We start from the raw sequence: 14,021 nt of genomic DNA, 5'->3' as shown, positions 1-14,021 counted from the left end.
GCACGTCCGGGAGAAGCTTACAGCGCTCGGGGGGAGGGCGGGGCCATTCCAGCCGATGCTTTCAGCTGCCCGGGAAAGCATGGCTGACAGCTCTGGATCGGTCCCGGCAACGATGGCACTCCCGTGGGAGGCAACGCAGTCGAAACTTCATTTCCAGAGGAATCAAGCCCGCCTTGTGATGCTGTGAGTGCATGGTCTGCGATGTGGAGGGGGGTGTGGCCCGAGGAATTGACTCGTCGGTTGTTGTGCCACACCAAACCCTCAGATCACCCTGGCCACCAGCCAAAGTATCCCTTCTCGAGGAAGAGATAAATTGGGGTGTGGCAGAGGGGACTCTACTCACATGGAGATCATTGAGTCTTGATCTATAAACATCGCGATGGCCATGTTCCCGCAATGAAAACATGACTCATCAACGAGCGCTGCCGAGCGTGATTAAGCCCAACACGCAAAACAGCGCTCGCGACCGTTAGGCAGAGATGACTCACGCACACACATCCAGAAAATACACGGGCGAACCGTCTTGAAAAAGACGTGCCGCGTGCAGCTCTTTTAGAGAGTGGAAAAGCTCAGCAGAGTGCTGAAACGCCCAGGGAGAAACACACTCACTGTCGGCAGATTACTGCACAAATCAGCAGCAGGAAATGCGATCTCGCTGGAAAGCGCCGTCACACCAACACACTGAAGAGCCGCTCGTCTCGAAGAGATTTGAGATGACACTCAAAAGGCTTGTGGAGTGAAGTACTGAACTTGGCTCCGAAGCGAAAACATATCTGCATGTTGCCAGCGTACTTCCTTTATACCCCCTGCGGTGGGCGGAGATACGCTATGCAAATTCCGCAGACCCATGGCATTTCATTGCCATTGGCTCGTTTTATATACTCGAAGGTGAGAGGCTTTCTAAGCGAAACCCCAATCGTCGTCATCCGACGTAACTCGGAGTGACCACGAAAGGGAACTCAGCAACAGCTCTGTTCCAAAAGCTAGTTAGTTGCCTACAGATTTTAAAGGTTGCATCTTAAGTCAAATAGAGTGCAACAGTCGGGTTCCGGATATAGAAATAGATTTTTAATGATAACTTATAAACCATTAAAGACAGCCTTACTGTGAGCTATGAGGCAGTTAATCGATAGTATTTGCTTCTGCTGAAGCCGTTAGCCTGCATTATTTTAACTTAGTATTAAAATAATCATGTTTAACAGCAGGATTTGTGGTGAAAAACTATTACCCATGATTCTGTGCAGAAAATTCCACCAATCAGTATTGAAACTGTGGTAGATTTTCCTTCTATTTCACACCTGACCTAAGTCTATCTGGGTCTCGTCTACAATCGACGTCCCCTATCTCTCACTTGTTCCCCTAACTAACTTGCTTCCCTAATTAACTTGCTTCCCTAACTAACTTGCTGCACAGCAATAATAACAGACAGACTTCAGCAAATGTCCTCTAAATGCTTTAATCACGGCCGGGAGAGTTTCCGGAGCAGTTCTCAGAGAATCTCCCCCAAGAAGAAGCACGGCCGGAGGATCTCAGACAAAAAAATATTTTTTTGCTTTAAATCAAAGTTTGTAATGTTAATGTTTGAATGACAGATTTGGAATGCTGTATATGAGTCATCTGATAGTTTAGGCAGCAATGCTGTGCATTAAACGACCAGCACTCTGTGAAGAGTCTTATAATACTGCCTCACTAGGTTGCTCATTAGGTTTTTGAACCAAAATCTACTGATGTCCCTCTACAGCAATATGTTGCCACTGTATTTGGTTTTCACAGTGGCTGACATTACTCACTCTGAGGGAACTTTGGTGGGTTGTCGTTGATGTCAGTTAGCGTGATGTTGACCGTGGTGGAGCCCGACAGCCCTCCAACCTGCCCTGCCATGTCTTTGGCTTGAATCACTACTGAGTAATGTTCTCTCGCCTCTCGATCCATGTCTGCCAGGGCTGTTCTGATGATACCTGCAAAATGCACACAAACATATGGCGGCTTACGCACATAAATAGTATTAATGCAAGGGTTAATAAAGTGATAAGCCACAAGCAAATTTGCACAGAATTATTTTCCTTAAATGTATGTATAATTTCTATCGCATTCTCACTTACACAGATTATCATCTCACACAGCGTTCAATTTCTTATCATTTTTGATAAAAATGTTTCAGCCAAAATACGTACGTGTGAACAACTATACATTGATGATTCGTATTTATAATTCTTGGATTAATCTAGTTGTGTATCAATAGAATTGGATGCAGAGGTAATGCCGTGTGCAGTGTGACATTTTGTAAGACTTGTTAAAATAAAACGCTTTTGTGTCTGGAAGGTCTTTTCTCTGCCAAGGTCAGTTTCTGTACATTTCACTACCATTCAAATGACATCAAAACCATGACATATGTTGAACTGAACCGTAGTCTTCAATCATACATAACTCAACAATGACATGCATACACTAGATATGGACAATTTTGTTGATTCTATGGTAACATTTTCACTGCAGTGTTGTAGTGGTTGCTAAGTGATTGCTTTTTAGCTATTAAGAGTCATAAGAGATGACAATAAACCAGGCCCATATCTGAAGCCAAACTAAAAATCTACTCAAAAATTGTATTTAATACAATGCACATAATTCTGTGCATATATGTTTTTACATTGTACTAATATTTAAAAAAAATGCAGGCATGCATTTGCAGCTGTTGGTAATTTCTGTAATTACATCTATAATTACGCGGTTGACCATTCCCTTACACCTACTCATTCCACCAAACCTGTCCCTATCCTTACCCGTATCCCACCTCAATAGCAGCAAAGGTGTTTTGCAATACAATATGAACACAATAAGTACATAGTACTTATTTTTTTGATGTAACTGTTGAGATTTCAGTACAATTTTAAGCTTTACTGATCAATGTTACCTCAGAATAACAATTTTTTTTTTTTCAACTGGTACATAATAATTATGCAATGGCAAAAATGGTTAATAATAAAAGGAATGACTTAAAAAAAAATCAATAAAAAGCCTTTTCATAGTAATTGCTTGCTGGCAAACATTTTGAAATCTTGTTCTGGCATTTTGGTGCAGAATGTGGAGGTTACGCATATTGCTCTAGAGAACTGTGCCCATCAAATATATATATATATATATATATATATATATATATATATATATATATATATATATATATATATATATATATATATATATTATTCACGTTTGTTTTTGCATTTAGTCACATAAATTATTTGTATGTTATGAGGAATTGCTTAAATGTGTTTGCTGCCCAGAAGCAACATTATGCCACAGTGGAATTGATATGACACTTCCACTATAGTGAATATTGCAGTTATCAGCTCTCATTCACTAAAGATTTTCATGAACAAATCATGAAATGTAGGAACAACTGACACCCCTCACATGCAAAAATCATATATTCTTGGAGGCCTTATAAACAAGTTAAGATTAAATTGTATACATAGATATAGATACATAAGTAAAGGTGCATTATAGCTTCAGCTGCGAGGTTCCTAAATTTGCAGATTTGAGTTTGTACAGCTGGCTAATCAGAGGACTGTGATCTGGGTCTTTTTTAAAGTTTTTTATTGCGTTTGAACTTGTTTTGAGGCTGGCACACCTGGCATTGCGCGAGGATCTTGCTGCGCGTGCTTTCAGGCAGAAGCCAGTCTTTAGAGAGCATCATGTTCGCTGAGAGTAGAAAGAACGAAAGGAAAGGGTCTGCGGAAAGCCCTTATATGGACATGGTTTGGCTGTGTTTTATGCAAATTACTTACCTAGAACACACGGTCGCTCATTCAGAATACTCCAAATTCATTAACGTTAGAATGAGGTTGAGAACAAATTCATGTGCATTAGACGGATTTTTTTCATGAGAAGAAGAAGAAGAATTTTTTCCTCAGCGTAAAAACACGAATAATCCACGATTAGTGGATGAGACCCAATGTTTTTATTTACATTTTTTCTACATTATCCATTATTGAAGTACATACTTTTTTTTTTAAACATTTTCTTAACATTTAGGTGAAATTTAAGTCAAAAGTAAATCCAGGAACCAATTCAGAGGCAATCCACTGACTCACCCTGAGAGACCCTCACACTGGTTCAAACACGTCTCTGAGTCACTACCGCCTCACACAATACATCACACAATGACTGATAGTTCCTTTCCTCTATCTCTTTGTGTCCCACAATGTCTTTCTTTCTCTCACTCAAATCTCCCTCCCTCTCCTTCTCACCTTTGTACTGTGTCACAGACTTTAAGTCCTCATTTGATGATCAAACCCGCAGTCAGATGGAAATCACACAAAAGCCATTGCTGGAAAATACACAACTATATATTAGTAGGTAGGACTGAGAGGTAATTTTTGAAAGTTTGGTAATCATTTCATATAGTTCTTGTGTCATCACTATCACTTTCCATTATGTTAGTCTTTTGTACAATTCCATTGACAAAAGCAAGTTCCTACTGACATCATCTTCCAGGAAGTGACACAATTTTAGAGGGAAAACAACAGCACCAGAATCAATGGATTTGGGGGGTTACTGATATTTTGAGTACTATGATTGGATGGCTTGGACATCGTGGATGATTTTGCTTTATCTTGCGTATAAATATGACCCTTCTTCCTTAATTTACTTGAGAATGTTATGGTATTACACCGTCTCCGCGTCTGCTTGATCATTCTCCTGAGATCTCCTGCCACACATCACAGAGGTTGAGACGCATGTTTCCATCTGATGACTGATAGCCTCGAGGCTGCCGGTTGAGAGTCTACATGAAAATGAAACAGATCTGGGGGCTCGTCCGGGATATTCCCAATTCTGTGATAATTTTGTGTTTTTTGATCAAAAACAGTCCAACCTGTTTGATAAAAGCAAATTAGAAATTTGTATTATATAAGCATAATATAAAATGTAATGAATAAAAAAATAAATAAATAAAGCTATTGCTCAGAGAGGGAATGACAGTTGACTTATACTGTACATATACACTGTTCAAAAGTTTGGGGGTGGTAAGATTTAACATTTTTGAAAGAAGTCTCTTATGCTCCTCACCAAGGCTGCATTTAATCAATCAAAAATACAGTAAAACTGTTATATTGTGAAATATTATTCAGATTTAAAACAACCGTTTTCTACATTAACATATCTTAAAATGTAAATTGTTGGCAAAGCTGAAATACTCCAGTCTTCAGTGTTGCATGATCCTTCAGAAATCATTGTAGTATGCTAAATTAATGCTCAAGAAACATTTCTTATTATTATCAATGTTGCAATTTTCTTCTGTGATTACATCCCGACAACCACAGAAACTTCTCCAGACGGGCAAAATATGTTCAGAATGTTAGATTTTATTTGTGTCAGATTTGAGGAATGTTCAGTCAAGGAGGAACGGCAGGAACAATCGCTCTTTACAAAATGAAAGTGTTATCAGACAATCCAATCCTGCTTTATATTTGCTTGAAAACAATAGCGTAGGTAGCCCGCGGCTTCCTCTGACAGAGGAGTTCGACTGACACACAGTCAATACACACAAGCCATCGAAGAACAGATTACAGACTCATGAATAAACAGACTGGGTGTTTGAGTCAGGCTCCAGACCGACTCTAAACAGGAATTCAGCTCGCCGTTTGCATCCCCATAATTGACTGATTCATTTTTTCACTTTAATTTATGAAGTGCAAACAGACAGAAAATATTGATTTGTCATTATTACACTGAAAAGTGGTTTTGCGTAGACCATAAATAACCATCGGTTTTCTCCGTTATTGACTACAATCATCCCAAACCTTTTTTAAATACTTGTTTGGTTTCATTTCCCTCATTATAATGAAGAACTAGAGTAAAGAATAAATGATGATGACGCCAGCGTTCTGTGCTCATACACCGAGGGCCTGTTCTCCTCATGTGAAGAGTGTTGGGTTGACAGGCTCAGGATTAGCTGTCTGTGGGCAGGTTACAACATCTGATGCCGGTCAAGGCATGAGCGACCGGAGGCAACGCTATTAACATGCAGGGCATGTGAGGTTGACCATTGTCACCTGTCACAGTGAGAGCAGGGCAAAGGCCTGCAGAATGCACTAGGGACAGACCAGGATGTCTTTACTGTTCCAAAAATACCCGAGAGAACAGTCAATTGTTCATACAATTGAACATTCTTACTTGTTTTTTTTACAGACAAGTGTTATGAGTGGTTGCAAGGACATTGCTGTGGATTGCTAGGGTACTTTAGTGGTTTCTAGGTGAAGTCATAAGAGACGTCACTAAATCAGGCATTCATTTGTAAAAATGAAATAATTAAAACATTTCACAATTGAACTTTCTTATTATAGTGTTGTGCTGTGATGCAAGAAAACCAGATTGCACAATGTTATTTTAGGATCATTGATATACTATTTAAATTTTTGCCATCGCCGGAATTTTCTGGCAATCCATGTTCACTGTTATACGGTAGGGGACGCTATTACACATCTTCTGAAAGAATACAGAATCTCCCGATAAAAACACAGGGCGAAGAAGAAGCAGAAACAAGCCATAGAAGCATTACACTCACGTAAGCTAACACGATTATCAAACATTTAAACAGCATATAAATCAAAACTGCCTAGCGTTACACAAAGAGCTATTGGACTGTGGAGCTTTGGGGGTGTTGATGGAAAACAAAAACAAAAGCTTTTCTCAGCTTTTGTTCAAAATGTTGCTTCATTAAAAAAAAAAACTTACAATCAAGTGGATGCATGATACAAAAGAATGCATGAAGATATAATAATTGAGTAATTCTTAATAATTTATAATTATGTATTAATTATTAAATGTATTATTACTTTTGATATATTCTGTGTTCAGATGTTCATACAACAAAATATTCTGAGGGACATGAAAGTTTTGTCAAAATTGAAAAAAAATCTGTCTTTTTTCTAGCTTTCACACTGATCTAAGCTATTTTACAAGAAGAAAAAAGGTAGCAGGGAAAGAGTGATATATTATAATGGATTTTTTTGTATTTTTGTCAAAAATGAGAAATGCTGAGTTTAATTTTTTTATAATATATATTTGATTGTATTTCAGTTAATAATAATTTTATTTCAATGAATGAAAATGTTTTTTTAAGGTTTTAATTTGAATTAACGATAACCCTGATAACCCTCACCAACCACAACTAAGAAAACCTGCAAAATTTGGCACTTGCAGCGTAGTGTAGTGCACTCGCATTTTAGCTGTATTGCCAGTGTTAAATGCACCCTTCCATTTATGTTTCATCATCTGTGAAATCACCCACATCCCAATCCAAGGGGGTCCGTCCTTATTCCACCCCCTCAAACCTGTTGGATCTGTCACCAGTCCTTGTTCTGGGACCTCACAATTTACAAATGAGAAGAGGCATTAAAAAACAATGTCATAAACACATCCAAAACATCTCCTAATAAGTACCGCAAGCGCACCGAAGGTTGGAAGATTTCCCAGAATGCATCTCAGCAAACAAAAGCTCAGCACAATGGTACAAAATGAGGTTTGTAAACTTTCCAAAATGAATCTCCCATCCATTTCTCCTGCTTTAATGCCATAACTCCATTTCTAGCCTGCCAACGCTCGAGCCCCAGCGGCTAGGCAGAGATATTACTCGAGCTGCAGCATTACTTAACCTAGGCTCCTAAGGCAACACAAGTCTCTGGCACACAGCCATTCACTCCATTAAAACAACACAAAGACTAATGTTGTGACCTTTTCATCAATCGTCAGGGGTGAGGGACTGTCTCTCCGCAGCTATCACTCAAGTTTATTGTGTGGGATTGGTAAGTGCTCTTGAGGAAATGTGATACAGGCTTGCTGTAAATGAGGGAGAGTGTAGTATTTGTTATTAGGATGTACATGAAGGCTTCGGGGAAGCCCCCAAAAATGAAAACCCTAAAAAAACAAACATCCATCCTTTCATCAGAGCCGCCATTAGACCAGCAGCATTAAGAACCCCACAGCATTCTTCCTTTGCTCAGAAGAACCATGAGGTATCTATGGAAACCGGATAAGCCAATTCCTGCACAGCCGTCGAGGAACAAGTGGCAAGTCTGACCCAGGGTTAGCTGAGTGAGCACAACTGTTTTAAGCCTTTGACTGGTCTCTCTTCTGTCTGTAATCTTCTATCGCTTCGTCTTATTCCCTCTAGGTTTTCAAAGGCTGTAAATTTATAAAGAAGGTCAATCTAGGTGTGCAAAGGGGATTACGGGAAATTACCTTTGACCTGGTTGAGCGCTAAGGGCCATTCACACAGGACTTTGTGAAGTTTACTTCTGTAGCCAGATGAGTTTAAACAGGATATTCAGCAAGACAAATTATGTTATCATCACACAATGCCAAAAGATCGATTTTGATTTCACGCTGACTTCAAACACCGCCCTGTGTGAACGGCATCTTAGTCTGCAAGACCTGGAATGCTGCACCCAATTCAAAGAGTTACTGTATTGTATATTATACTGTGTATGTGCTTTTTTCCTCTGGAGGTAAAATAGCTCAGGAGAGGTTGGTAATATGTTGAATAGCATTAGCGGCTGGGGAAGGCTTTGACAAACTGGCATGCTTTTCTAATTTGATCAGAACAGGAAGTTGCTCTAATCCTTCCTTTTAGAGACTCCCTGATCTGTGTCAGAGAAGCTCTAAACTCACACTCTAAAACCCTCCAGACTCCCTGATCAGCAGAGAAATTAGCCTACTTATGTGTATGGGTATGTGTGTGCGTATGAGAAAGAGGTTCCTACGCTTTGCCCATCATCGAGGCCTCTGAAATTGGGAATTCTGATTATTCCCTGGAACCTCTTTACAAGAAAAAGGGGAAGATGAAGATCCGACCTCACTTATTAACAAGCGTAACGTCTTGCTTTACGTGTGCCGGTGAGTGGGACACGTTGAGCCTCTGGGCTGTCACTAGCTGATAATGAGGTGTCTTCACACAACCACACTTTCATTTTCAAATCTTAAATCAACAGGGATGGTGCAAACTTGTCAAGTTTGTGACAATTATTAGCATTGCTCGCTAAAAAAACATCACTATTACTATTTGGTTAGGATTAGTGATTTGAACAAACCTGGTTTGTAATGATGCGTCAAATTGCACAGCTTGTACATTACGTTTTTGAATGTCTTTTTGTATTTGTTCAAATATACAGCACAAACAGTAATACCTATCATTACAATTTAATATAACTTTTCTATTTTAATATATTTCAAATGTTGCGAGAACCAATAAGGTTCATTCTAGTTCCAGCACGTTTGAGTTTACGCTTTTTGGAGCATCAAAGTGGTAGTTGCGTAAACTCTCAATGGAGAGACAGAAATCACTCTGATTTTATAATATATCTTCATTTGTGTTCTGAAGATGAACGAACGTCTTACGGGTTTGGAATGACATGAGGGTGAGTAAATGATGCCAGAATTTTCATTTTTGGATGAACTATCGCTTTAATGCTTTTGTGGAGACCACCATATATCGAGAGAACTTCTATCTTGGCCAGTAACCAACCGAAACGCCAAACATCGGTACACTAGCATCCTGATGGAAAGCTTTGCACTATCAAACACCACTCACATTTTCCTTTCATCTAGTTAATTATTAAAATGATTCATTAGGAAGAATCACTATGCTTGTTAACTGCTAGTTTATATGAGGCGAATAAATCCCAACACCTGACATTAACATCTCCTCTGTTTCAAATGGAAATTAACCAAATAAATAAATAAAGCCATTGCTTTTAGTTAACCACTATTTATTGTAATGGAGCAGGAGGTTGAGCACAAATCCATAACCGTGGCATTACACTTCTGTTTACGGTGCCTTTGTAAATCCCACCAGTTACAAATGAAACTGTATATTACTACTATAGCATTCTCCTCCTAAATGACATGTCATTTTCTGGCCCTGACTTTGTTATTCTTTCTGGGTGCTTCTGCTGACCTAATGACCACAATCATCTCAGCCAGCTCAAAACAATACGACTGTGCTTACCATATAATCAAAGCAAGATTGACTATTGACCAGCTCTCTCTCAGTTGAATTGATTCACGTGGGTTTCTCCTCTGTCTCCTAGGGTGCTTTATCTAAAGTTTTAATCTCACTTGTCGTCTATATTTGTGTTCTCTGACATCCTGAGAGAAAGAATTTAATCGCCAATTACCAGTGAAGCAATTCAATAGCATATTAAAGGGTGGAAGGTGATAGTATCTCATTTCCAAGAGATGATTTGAGTTTGCCTGCAGCTTTGACTGCACGTTAGGTGGAAATGAGCAGTGTTTGACTTTCTTATTGTGAGTTTTCTAATAGGATGTCAATAAGGCCCTGATATACTTCAAGGAAAAACTGATGTGAAGTCATATTGAACAAAATCAGGCTAAAACTAAGTTCGTTTGGAGTTCGTTTTGGGAGTTCGAAGCAGCTTTCTTGAAAAGTTCACTCCAGCTGGTAAACACCTTTGTACTAGTATTGGTTCAATTTTTTAAAGATGTTTAAACTTTTCCAGTTTATTTCACCCATTGAGTCCGTCAAGGTCAGATGTCCGTGAGTAAAAACATGAACACAGTAGAGAGCCGCTTTATAGTAGAAAATGAAGTTGTACTTCTGATAAAATGAGACACGGACACTGTTTTTCATGTTTAATACGGTAAAGCTGCTTGATTAAGCAATCTATTGTGTAAAGTGCTATATAAATAAACATGACGTGACTTAATTGTATGTGCAGACATATCCACGTTGCTATGATCAGATGCTTTTCTAATGCTTTATTTATACAAATACTTACTGTTTTCTCAATTTTGTTGGGTTTATTTTGTTATAGAGAGGAAAGCGTGCCACACATATTTACATATTTATCTAAACACTACTCTCAGCAGAGTGGGCGGCTTCAGATGTTGGATAACAGTATATCGCTGCTCACATATTTAGAACTTCGTTTTATCCCTAAGCGAGGGGGGCTAAAACTTTCATGCAACCATAAAATATGCCTTCATATTTTGGATAGAACAAAAAATATAATATTATATACGTTTTATCTCTCAAAATCAATGCTTTTATTCAGCAAGGAACAATTCAATTGATCAAAAGACATTTATACATTTTCAAATTAATATATATATATATATATTTTTTTTTAACTTTTGGATATTGTATTCTGGAAAATGTATTATGTACCATAGTTTCTGAAAACTGGAATATTGATGCTGAAAATTCAGTTTTGCCATCACAGGAATACATTTTAAAATACACTCAGATAGAAAACAGTAATTTAAATATTTCTGTTATTACTCAATTTTCATCAAATAAATGCAACCTGCGCGCAAGATACATCTTTTTAGAAACAAATAATAATAATAATGATAATAATAATAATGGTAGCTCTTTATTTTACAGTCTTGTTCCCCATGTAAATACTATGTACTTATTATAGTAATTGCAATAACGGGAATGTTGACAAAACTGAAAATATATTAAGCCATATTCCAGGTTATTCTCTACATCGTTCAAAGTGTACTGCATAACATAAATGACCCATGTATGAAAATACTTTTTGTTGTTGTTGTGGGGTGAAATGAGAAACACTAGATTCATCATCTCATCAGTCAATTCAGTCATGTCAAATTCTGTTTTAGGAAACAATTCACACCAAACTTCATTCATATGTCTTTTGAGGTTCTGTGTAAAAACAGCTCAACAGAGGTCAATATTGTTTAATCACATTTTTTGAAAATAAAAATGTCTAACTTAACTGTTGTGTTTTACTTGCAAAATAAAAGCTTTTCAACACCATGCCTGTGATGATCAGAGAAAAACATGAAAATAAAGAGAGAAGTCCCACAAACCTCCTAGAGAAACAACACCTGAAACAGCTGTTGACAGCAGGAAACATCAAGGAAAAGCAACCCTCCTACACTGTCTGTCAGAGTATATTAAAAAAGATGTAGATTAAGGGGTGAGATACGAAAGAAAATAAGTCTTGCTAACATGACCTAGGGCGTCATGCATACAACTTTGCATTACCTTCTTTAAATGAAAGGTAGAATCTGCATATACACCCACAGCACTGGGTCATGACTTCAGCATCAGTGCTGGAACAAACTCTTGATACACACTTCAGAAGTGAATACTACCTCAATCTACTTTCTCATCTTTGTGCCTCACACCCTTTATGTTTTCACTAGGTAGTATACATATTATAATATTTCTACTCATACACACCTACCTAGTAACCAGTCCTGAGGTAAATTAAGCAGCTTAATTATTTAAGCCAAGCCTCACATAGAATCAGTATTGAGTATAATTGAGCATAAATAAAAAAAATAAAAATAAAAACAACATAATAAATACATCATATAATATAATAACTTATACAAATGAAACATTCATATAAATAAATATTTAAATGCATTATATATTTAAATTTCTCTTTATTTCTTTAATGTGCTATTGTGCATAATAAGACCTAAAATGTGTATTCTGAGACTTGTTGACTTTGAAGTACTCACAATATGCGCTGACACCATCATCTCCAAATGGGATATTTGTGTCTTCAATATTAAATGTCCCGAAAGGTAAGGTTTGTGAGAGATTGAAAGTGAAGTGTCACTAAAAGGCAATGCAGTAAAGCAAGAATAAGTCAATCTTTGTTTTCTTTCTCACACAATCCCCTTGAATCGGTTTTCATGTCTCCTGTCTAAATGCATTAAGTCCTTGAACACCATCTAAAATGAACTTGAACACTGATACTGTCTCGCCACAATTCCATTAAGCATTTCATCTCTAAAAACTAATATGATATGCCTGCATGCTCTTGACAACTTTGCGGAACACAATTCTTCATGGTTCCCCATCAAACTGCTGCATTTGTCTTTACCAAAGGCCAAATGTTCACGAATCTGGATGGACTGTATTATCAGAGCACTAGTCTGTCAGGGCTGATAGAAGGGATTTGCGAGAGCATGTTTGGGTGAAGGCTGAGAGGTGTCAAGAGATTTTCATCAAAAACTTCTTTGAGGTATTTCTGGCAACATCTCTCAAAATAAGCAGTGTACTGTGGCCATGAATATGTTGGGATACATTGGTGGTGCTTGCGTGTGTGTAATATGTAGTGAAGTGAGGGGTGTTTCAGCACCGTGGACAGCACCAGCAAATCTGATAAAAGCACAGAGGTCCGGGAAGCATTTCAGCACAATGGACAGGGGCTTTTTTCTCCATTCCCTCATCTTTCTGTCTTTCTTTTTTCATTTCTGCATTTCTATAATTCTTTATTTCCTTCTATACTTTTTTTCTGTTCTTCCCTTCCTTATGTCCCCACTTCTCGTTCTCCTTCCTTCCTTTTTAGTAAATGTTCTTTGTCTTTCCTTTTCCCTTTGCTTTTTATTGCTTCCTTTTTCTTTCCACCATTTTCAATTTTTTTGATTCTCCTTATTTTTTTTTGCATTTTAATATTTAAAATTTTCATTCATTCATTATTTCTCTCATTTCTTTCTATACTTATCTTTCCTTCCATTTCTCTTGCCTTCCTTCCTTTCTTCTATTTCTCGTGCCTTCCTTCTTTCGTCTTACTTTTCTTCCTTCTTTCTATCTTTCAATCCGATTTCTTTTCTTCTGCTTTGTTTTTTTCCGTGAGACAAACACAAACTGTGCCTCTATTAACATTTAATGGTTTCTTGTAAAAACCCTCAAACAATGTCCACCTCTAATGAACACCAAATCCATCTCAAAGCACTCTGAATCTCTTTCTCTCTCCTGCCGTCTTGTCTTTATCCCTGAAAGCCTTTACACAATGTTCTCTCCACCTCATTCTCCAGGGATGCTCTCCATTATACAGCCAAGATCCAAACAATACTGCATGCACGTCAAGCTCTATTTCTGCACAGTAAAAAGTGCTAGTGGTGTATTGTGTTGCTCACAGCTGTTTTCTGATGAACAAACAGTCTATTACAACACATCTCATATAAAAAGGTAAGGCACATTTCTTATGTGTACTTTTTAATTGTACATCTACTCG

At 37.8% G+C, this 14,021-nt stretch overlaps 1 protein-coding gene across 4 annotated transcripts in view; it reads right to left on the bottom strand.

Annotated features, from left to right (window-relative positions):
• LOC307147017 (cadherin-18) overlaps positions 1-14,021 on the bottom strand; it is a 168,556-nt gene that overhangs the window by 43,711 nt on the left and 110,824 nt on the right. For all 4 annotated transcript variants that reach the window (XM_079851463.1, XM_079851462.1, XM_079851461.1 and 1 more), the window contains one exon: positions 1,791-1,958. In XM_079851463.1, the coding sequence (XP_079707589.1) occupies positions 1,791-1,958 (168 nt within the window). The remainder of the gene's footprint in view (positions 1-1,790; positions 1,959-14,021) is intronic.

This window comes from Squalius cephalus (genome assembly GCF_949319135.1).
Source record: "Squalius cephalus genome assembly, chromosome: 19".
Lineage (NCBI taxonomy): Eukaryota > Metazoa > Chordata > Actinopteri > Cypriniformes > Leuciscidae > Squalius > Squalius cephalus.
This window is presented reverse-complemented; position numbering and strand designations above follow the sequence as displayed.